Source organism: Notothenia rossii, assembly GCF_949606895.1.
Source record: "Notothenia rossii genome assembly, chromosome: 5".
In the NCBI taxonomy this organism is placed as follows: domain Eukaryota; kingdom Metazoa; phylum Chordata; class Actinopteri; order Perciformes; family Nototheniidae; genus Notothenia; species Notothenia rossii.
Genome location: NC_136903.1, coordinates 88,596,355 through 88,606,260, shown reverse-complemented (window position 1 = coordinate 88,606,260; position 9,906 = coordinate 88,596,355). Strand labels below are relative to the sequence as shown.

General features: G+C 39.9%; 1 protein-coding gene across 1 annotated transcript in view; it reads right to left on the bottom strand.

Moving 5' to 3' along the window:
• Nucleotides 1-9,906, bottom strand: part of LOC307039860 (integrin alpha-5-like) — a 56,964-nt gene that overhangs the window by 13,750 nt on the left and 33,308 nt on the right. Inside the window, exons 18-19 of the mRNA XM_079682292.1 lie at nt 6,062-6,129; nt 2,212-2,362 (exon numbers count right to left, since the gene is read on the bottom strand). Coding sequence (XP_079538418.1) covers nt 2,212-2,362; nt 6,062-6,129 — 219 coding nt within the window. The remainder of the gene's footprint in view (nt 1-2,211; nt 2,363-6,061; nt 6,130-9,906) is intronic.

The following is a 9,906-nucleotide window of genomic DNA, read 5'->3' as shown; positions in this document are numbered from 1 at the left end:
TATGTCAATGAGACGTTTCAATATGTCAATGAGACGTTTCAATGTGTCAATGAGACGTTTCAATATGTCAATGAGACGTTTCAATATGTCAATGAGACGTTTCAATGTGTCAATGAGACGTTTCAATATGTCAATGAGACGTTTCAATGTGTCAATGAGACGTTTCAATGTGTCAATGAGACGTTTCAATATGTCAATGAGACGTTTCAATGTGTCAATGAGACGTTTCAATATGTCAATGAGACGCTTCAATATGTCAATGAGAAGTTTCAATATGTCAATGAGACGTTTCAATATGTCAATGAGACGTTTCAATGTGTCAATGAGACGTTTCTATGTCAATGAGACGTTTCAATATGTCAATGAGACTTTTCAATGTGTCAATGAGACGCTTCAATGTGTCAATGAGACGTTTCAATATGTCAATGAGACGTTTCAATGTGTCAATGAGACGTTTCAATGTGTCAATGAGACGTTTCAATGTCAATGAGACGTTTCAATATGTCAATGAGACGTTTCAATGTGTCAATGAGACGTTTCTATGTCAATGAGACGTTTCAATATGTCAATGAGACGTTTCAATGTGTCAATGAGACGTTTCAATATGTCAATGAGACGTTTCAATGTGTCAATGAGACTTTTCAATGTGTCAATGAGACGTTTCAATGTGTCAATGAGACTTTTCAATATGTCAATGAGACGCTTTCTAAATTGGGGTTTTCTATTTTGTGGTGTTTTAAAGTGGCTATACGTATGTCTCGTGCTTTTACATTAGTTTCTTTTTGTCCTATCGGTTTTGTCTAAATGTATTTATGCTGCTTTTATATATATGTATTGACGTACAACACTTTGGTCAACTCGGTTGTTTTTAAATGTGCTATATCAATACAGTTGGATTGGAATATGTTTCCTTCGTCGGACAGGATTGTGCTTTTTGCCCCAACTTCATTCCAGTTGTGTTGTTTTTTTGGCATATTTCTCATGCTGTGTTTTTATTCCGCTATAATACTGTTGGGAAGGTAAACAATGTGGGTTTTCCACATCCGTTGCTTTCAAGAGCGAACATTCTGTACTCTGTAATGAAAGCCATGTGTTTTTTGTACTCAGGATGGAGAAAATAATTAGTTCTGTGATTAAAATATAGTATTTTGTATCCTTATAGTTACTGACAGGGAGGATCAAAGTGTCTACAGTAAATGGTGTTTGGCACAGTGTCAAGCGTACGCATTGTGACAGCCAAGGAGTGAGGCCTCCATTGAAGCAGATTTTCAATACAGTGGTACTACAAGTTATGTTTTGGCCCAGAAATAAATGTTTCCATTGACTTACATTTGGAAAGAGATGTCTGTTAATCAGCATCTCTGTTTTTTTCTAAATCATTTACCCAGTATTTGAATCGCTTGTATTTAAACATGCATTGTGTATTCTTCCGTGTTTTTGTCATTGCATTGAAACCACGTTATGACACTATTTTGCCTCGATTGGTTAGGTTATTAGTTTGTCTTACTGTGTGACTTTGGTGAGTTACTCTGGTAAAAGTAGAAGTACTGACTAAACTTCTTTACTCAAGTCAAAGTAAAGAGGCTTTGAAATGTACTTCAGTAAAAAGTACCCATAACTAGCAGCTGTTTTAAAGAGTACCTGACCTCCCTTTATATTAATAGAACAATAATGTCATTGTTAGCTAATGAATGTTTCCACGCTGAACAACGGCAACATGACAACGTTTTCATTGGTCCCTCTTCTTTAGTGAAGACCAGGAAATGATAGATACCCGGATCGTGTTCAAATCAATAGGCACGCAATGACTCTAAATAATAATGATCACGCCACCAAACACACATTCAGACTAAAGGAACCAGCCTGTTTGGAAAATGAGAGAAGTAGAAAGTACAGGTATTTGAGTTCAACATGTAAGAAGTAGAAAGTACAGGTATTTGAGTTCAACATGTAAGAAGTAGAAAGTACAGGTATTTGGGTTCAACATGTAAGAAGTAGAAAGTACAGGTATTTGTGTTCAAAATGTAAGAAGCAAAAGTAAAAAGTCGTCAGAAAAATAAGGAGTAAAGTACTGACACCAGAAACATGTACTTAAGTACAGTAACAAAGTATTTGTACTCCACTACATCCCACCTCTGTAAGCACCTCATACATACATCAAAACACCTGAACTACACCTTTAAAGGTCAAAGTGACCGTTGTGTGTCTCACCACGTTGTTGCGTGCGATCCCGCTGTAGTCGGCCTCTGGAGGAAGAACCACGTAGAGCTCGGCCTCGTACGCCCCTCCCTCTCCTTCGTTCCTGGCATTGAACGTCAGACTCAAGGAGTTTTCATCGCCCAGGTAGACCTCCGCTCTGTCACTGAGAGACGAGAACCACAGCAAGGTTGTTGACAAAAAATGAAATAATTACCTTTTCAGCATGTTGGAAAACTGCTAAACACACAGCGTGGAAAAGTGAGTTCCAAAGCCAGAAATCTTAGAAAATAAACAGTGAGCAGTTCCAGAACTTTGCCAACACCCCTAATACATGATGGCTTTCTGTCTTTTTTATTATTTTACATCCATTATTTGAGAAGTCACTTGAAAAAATACCGTAAGAAACGCTTTTAAACCGTTTTTCCGTTGCAGCAACAATTTGTGAGTTTCACATTTTAGTTTGTACGTTTGTGTAGTAGTTGTGTACACATATTCATGTCTAGCAATCCTTAGCAATCCTTGACTTTTCCTTGAGTGATGATGCTCCCTTTTGTTGATTTTGCCATTTAAAAGTAAACAAAGACGAAGAATAAGCGATCAAATGTTGAAAACGTCACGAAAACTCAATTTAGTAGATAATACTTATATGCTAACATGCTAAGCTAAGAAGGCGAACATGGTAAATATTCCTGCTAAACGTCAGTATGATTACGGACATGTTAGCATACTGACATTTAGCTCAAAGCTACACCATGCTAAACAACAGCCTTATAGAGCCTGTATTCGTGCTTGGCTGTAGACTCTTGTGTTTTTCTAAAGTTGCATTTCCCAAGAGTATCTATTACAAAGCCATTATTTTTCTTCAGTCGTGAGAAGGCCTTTTTTTATCGTACGCCATCAACATTACTACCATTTAAAGCACTTATTTGCTGGCTCGGTTTATTTTGAGCTACCTTTGCTGCCGTGTTCATTTGAAGTGTTTCGGTGCAGGGCATGACCAAAATGCCAGAGAAGCAATTGTAAACGTAATGAAAAGCAGGGACGTGAATTCTTATCCAGACAAGGCTTCTCTGTTTAAGTCCCCACAGGCCATGTTCTCCGGGCATATCTGTCCATGACTGACCTGGGAAGTGACCCAAATCTGATCACTGTGATTTGTCTCAGGAAACCGACCCCCACCTTATTCTGCATGTTCACAGTGACGCCTGTGTGCAAACAGCGAAGTGATAAATCCTCTCGACACTCTCGAACTGCAGCCCTCCCCCAAAAGCTTCACTTTGTGGCAGTGCATTCATGTTTCTATTGGAGGCGAAAGGGAGCCTGGCGGAGGGTCAGAATCAGGGTTCTTCTTTCACTCCCCGTTTCCTCCTCCCCTCCCCCGTCTTCAGAGGGTCTGGACGCAGTGACCCCTCGCTAGGTAAGACAACCACCAGATGATCTTAATTAAGCCCGGGCAAGTTTAGCGAATGCAGAGGAAGCCACACTGATACTCTAACACCAACAACACTCAGCAGATGCTAAGAAGAGAAGTCCTCAGAGATGTTAACAACGCTTTCATCAGGCGCTTCAATCCTTGGGAAAGATGTCACAGTGGAGGACAAATCTCTTAAAAGCATAATTGGATCCAGAGGATACAACTCAAACACCGGGGCTGCGAATGTTAAACATCTTGCAGATTCTTGGAGAACGAGAGAGAAAGTGCTGTGTCTCGTAGAATGTCGTGAATTCAGGGAAAAATGCTGAATCATTCGAGTCCCGTGGCACAAATAACAAATGCAGATATTTGAGTTTTTCATGGGAGACTTTCGCTCTGATTGCATTTCTGCAGCTACGAGAAATCACATGGCGATATAATGCAAAACAGTCCTCATAACAGAGCAGGCTGGGAGGAGACAGTCTGAGTTTTCTTTTGTGAACGGACCGAGACGCTGCCAAGTATTTGGCCGACGTCCATTCGTGAACAAGGATACACGATTAAAAAACATGTTTGAGTCCTTCCTCTTAATCTGTACTCCAGTGAAAGCCTGTTATGAGCTTTGAACTGTCTTCCAGTGTCTTACAGTCAATAAATCAAGTTGATCCCTTTGAAATATCATATTATTTTCTTTGATGTTTGATCCGAACTCTATTAACAGATATTTGAATAATAATGTGTCTGTGTCTGTAGACTATCCTTGAGGTTATAATACAAATACTTTGAATGCACTTAAAGCCAAATAAAACATCTTGAAATATGACTTTTAAAATATATTTAAGCTTGTATTTATTGTGGAAGCCATAAGAATCCTTGAATAACATGGAACCATTTAGAGAAAAGTGTATGGTGTTGCCCATGTGCCAATACCTCCTGATGCATGTACACATGATGCATCAAACTAATCTAGCTAATCCATAGCACTTCACAGGGTGCCTCTATCTGTCTAGAAACTAACAACTGTTTAAGATTAACATCCAGCCTTCCTTTATCTTCTAACTTTGGTGAGTGTCCTACAAAAAAAAGGACTTTGAGGAGGTGATGCTACAGTGCACAGATTGCGTTTTTTATTGTGCACTCATTTACTTAAAGGGGACCTATCATGCAAAATGCACCTTTGTACGTCTTTTCTACATGAATATGTGTCCCCGGTGTTCCAGGGAACTCACCAAGTGTCAGAAAACACAACCCTCTCTATTTTCCTCCATACCCAAATCTCTTAAAAAGGGGCTGCAACGGATCTGATACAGACTGATCCAGATTTGAACACTTCTATGACGTCACAGAAGTGGCGCTACGGCTATTGGGCCAACTCCACCAATCAGGAGGAGACAGCCACGGACGTTGCCGTTGGAAAGTGCTGTAGACGCTGTAGTACATATGCCAGGCCTGTAGATGGTGCTGTTCTCACAGAATCAGCCCATGATGCAAAGACAGTGTTAAATTGAGCGAAATTAGGAATGGCTAAAATGCATGATCTGTTTTGTGTTTTGAAAATAAAAAGTATAAATATGCCTTACATAGGTATGGTCCTACACTATATTATTCAAATATAGCATGATAGGTCCACTTTAAGAGCCCTTTAAAACCACTGATAACTAGTGTGACCTTGAAACCTGACAACCTGGCAACTTGTGGTCTATCCTCCCCAGCAGCAAACAGCACATGCACAAAGTTAGCATCTAGCGTGTGCACATAGTGAAGCATTTAGCTGCTTAAGATTGTTACGTTACGGCCCGGGGGATGGAAGTTAATATTGGTCTTACTTTCACCCCCCCCCCCCTGCCTGAAACGCCACCATTAGACTCCTGTGTTTACCTCCTGAACAAAGTGTCATCACTATGTAACACTTGCGCTTCTACTCTACAGATTGTACGTGATAAGCAAAGGGGCGGGACATCTCTAAGCGGTTGACCAATCACAACAGCTAACCAATCAGAGCAGACTGGGCTCTGGTTTCAGACAGAGGGCGAAAAGAGAAAAATATTAAGCGTGTACAAATCTCACAGAAGACAATATACACATATGAACCTGAAAATGAGCAGAATAGGGCTGTTTTAAACAGTAGGGCCATTTACTGTGGAATAATACTGAGTGTGCTTCCAGTAAGTACCGCCAGTGTTTACTTTGTCTATTGAGCCAAGACTGCAACTGCTGCTAATGCTAACCATGCAGCTCTTCTAGCGTTCTTTCCACACGAACCAAAAGCATTAAATGCATCACTTCAGAGGAGGTTATTCAAACGGCAAACAGAAGAGCTTTCCTCATTATTTCTTTTCAGTCGCAGAAGGAAAAACAATCGAAGCAGCCTCGCAAAGCATGACTGGATGGTTTTAAGTTTTTGTTTGTTGAATCAGGTAAAGTAATAGAACTGTGACTTCCTCTCACCCATAAACAGCCAGCTTGAGGTCAGGGACGCAGATGTTGTCGTCTCCACAATCCAGTTGAATCTGGGCCTGAGAGAGAGAGAAGGACAGACATAAATGGAGGGGAAAGAGGGATGAACGAGGCATGGATATGAACGGGGAAATGGAGAGGAATATCCAGGGTTATTGGGAGAGGGAGAAGCTTTTGAGGAAGTGGATGTTTACAGAAGCCGGCACACCAGATTCATGATTTAATGAAAGGATAAGAGAGGATATAGACTATACATCTCCTCCACATATGAACACAACTGTACCAATATTTGCAACAACCAGATGCCAGGAGGTTGTGTGGAAGCTGCATCCGCTCATGTTTGGAAGGATAAAAGTAATAAGTGAGCTTTACATGTGGGGAGGGGCAATAGAGAAAACATGGTGAAGGTTTTCGGAGAATGAAAGGGACGATGAATTCCGTCTAAACAAGCAGGGAAAAAAACCCCGATCACAAAGACTGAAAACCTCACATGTCAAACGGAGAATTGGGCTTGATCTGCATTTTTTTAAATCCGTCGACAGATGAGTTAAAAACCACAGCAGAAGATACATGTGATTGGATTTGGCGGCATTGTCTTTCCCAGTGTTGAAGCTTCAGCTTATTCTCCTTCTCTGTCTCCACGATTTCTCTCTTTTTGTCATTGTTGCCCTCATCTCTCCAACATATGGGAGACATTAGATTCCCAAAGAATGCGACAGAGAGCAGAGCCTCAGCCTGGCAATAGTTAACAGTGTCTCGGCGGAGATTCACATCCAGTGCAGGACTCACGGGGCTATCGGTCATTTAACACCAAACAGACACGAGCACACACTCTCTCTCAGATCAAGTGATGACTCCCAACTTATCTCCTCTTCAAACCACTTCATCCTCATCTTCCTGCACGTTTGATCCATGTTTCCCTGCAAGCTCTTAAAGGGGCTCACTGTCCTGTTGGTCAACTTTGAGGATATGAAAAGATGAAAACAATGGAATGATATGGTATTTGTTAAAGCTTTACAAAGGCGTGGAATCAAATGCACGATGCAGAGACAAACAAAGTATCAAAATAAAGTGTTTTAATGTAAACAAAACAATCACTCAATAAACTGTCTAACCCGGGGGTGTCAAACTCAATTTCTTCGCGGGCCACATCAGCATTATGGTTGCACTCAAAGGGCCGGTTGTAACTTTAAGACTATATATCAAAATACATATATAAATATTTAATATATATAAAACAATGTTATTGCCTCTGCATTGGATTGTTATGGGATAGGTTAATAACTTCATAATTAACTACGTCTGAAAGCAGAAGTCTAGGGCAAATCATTGCAAGTCTCTTCACTGAGAATGTTACAAAATTATATAAAAAATGTTTAATTCTGAGAAAAAGGCAAATTCTAAGAAAAAATGAATATTTTGAAGAAAATAAGTCAAATTCTGAGAAAAAAAAACTTGTTCTGAGAAAAAAAGTCAAATTCTGAGAAAAAAAGTCAAATTTGAGATGCATTGTGGGATATGTAGTTTATGTATGTAACCGTATAATAAACATATTATATTCTTTGTAAGCTCTTGAGAGGCCGCATTAAATGAAGTCGCGGGCCGGATTTGGCCCCCGGGCCTTGAGTTTGACACCCCTGGTCTAACCTATACTATCAAAAGCTACAAAAACTAATACAAAAATACTTACTTAATCTAACTCTCTATGGACGATAACTATATGGACAATGACAAATGATCTTAACGCTGGAATGCTTGGAACACACAAGACAATCTGGCAACGAGACAGGGGAAGATGAGAACTACTGTATATATACTAGACAGACAACACCAGGTGAAGAACAATTAGACAATCACAACAGCGGGAAAACAGACAAGGCAGGAAACGTACTTTAGACACATGAGGGTAGACAAGACTATCAAAATGAAACAGGCACCTATCTAAACACAGAACATAAAACCTAAACTAGGGAACAATCTTTAGCAGAGCCGTCTACGCACTATTTTGTAATAAAACCTGTAAAAGGCTTGTAGCAATGTCAGGAAACAAATAAAGGTCCAGAAAAAACGCCTTATCAATATATAACAATATCATATTTAATGAAAATTGTCAACTTCTGTGCAGAATGATCGGATCTAAAAGATAAACTTTAATAAATACAGCGACCCTTTTACCCTCTCTTCCACACCTTCCACAGGAGAACAGCGGATTATATTCACTGTGAGTGTCGCCAACAAGGTGACCCAACTAATCCAACCCATAAATGATCACAAAATAATAAATAATAATAATATAAACAAATCTAATACTAAAATATGAACAATCGCTTCAGTCGCTTTAAAGAAAACATCGGACCTCATTCAAAAACCACGGGTACAAACAAGTGATTTAAGAGAATTTGTGGCATCCAAGGACAACATTTGTGTTATGTTGTTGTTGGTTATTTACAAAAGCATAATTTGAATCCTTCTTTTTGCTCTTTGGTAAAATGTGTATAAATGAAAGTCGCCCACATACTGAGTAAAACATGTCGCCTACAACAAGCTTAAGACAATTTTAGGGGCGTCGATTACATCTATCAAATCTCCCAAACACCTTATAAGAAGAATTATTGTCAAATAGGACACACAGGGCGACTGTGGCTGCGAGGGAGTGCGGTCGTCTTTCAACCAGAAGGTTGTGGGTTCGATCCCAGCCGATCCCATGTCGATGTATCCTCGGGCAAGATACTTAACGGTTGATCCTGATGGCCAACTGTGTGTGAATGTTAGGTCCTAGAGTAAGGTACACTGCTCTGTATGAATGGGTGTGAAAGGGTGAATGCATGTAGTATGTAAAGTGCTTTGAGGGTTCTTAAAGACTGGATAAAGCGCTATATAAGTACAGTCCATTTACCTTTTAACCATTCTGACAGAAAAACTAGATTCTACACTGAACTGCTTTCATGTGGAGAAATAACAGCATTCGTTGAAAGACGGTTGTATTCATATTAAGTCCACATTTCTCTCTGGTAAAGCTTCAAACCTAGTGTGTGCATATTGAATCCTGGGCAGACTCAGGAGCCCAGTCTCTTTACGATGGAGCATGGATTGATAGCTCAAAAGAGTAAAAGGAGATGCATGCGAACACAATGTCCAAAACAGAGGACATTGGTCAATGGGCTGGGTGTCATTAGAGAGGCAATGACTGAACATAAAACACATTACATTGCTATAAGTGGAGGAGCATTAATGGGATTAGACATCATTAAAATCTTACGCAGCACCATGTTAACTTTAGGTGTGGTTAGACGTTGGCCTGTTGCTCTACGACCACACCCAGTAATGACTAACATTGCACTGCAGTCATTAAATCACTGCCACAATATTAAAATAACAACTCAAGCAGCAAAACCACACCACTCAGCTGTGGTTCACTTTCTTTAATCCTTTGTTTTCTCGACTGATTACGGCTTAATGGGATAGAAAAAGTGAAATGTACAAATCTTTGTACACAAGAGACAGCATGAAGACTCGTGTTGCTCTATGAGTCTTTCTGAGTCTTGAGTCTTTCACAAAGGAGTTCTGTTTGTTGTTCTATGTATTGAGCCCTGAAATAAATCAATTGTCTACCATTGTCTGTCCTTTGATTGGGTCCTACCTGCTCGGGTCATCATTGACAGAAGAATACAACACAGAAAAACACAGAGAGGTCAAGACACATCCACAAAATAGCTTTCCCATTCATCGTCTTTTAGGCAATTCCTTAATACTGTAACGTTCACAGATGGAGTCGGAAACAGGCTTCCAGTTATTAGGCTTTAATAACTCTTATTTTCAGATGATCACAGGTTCCG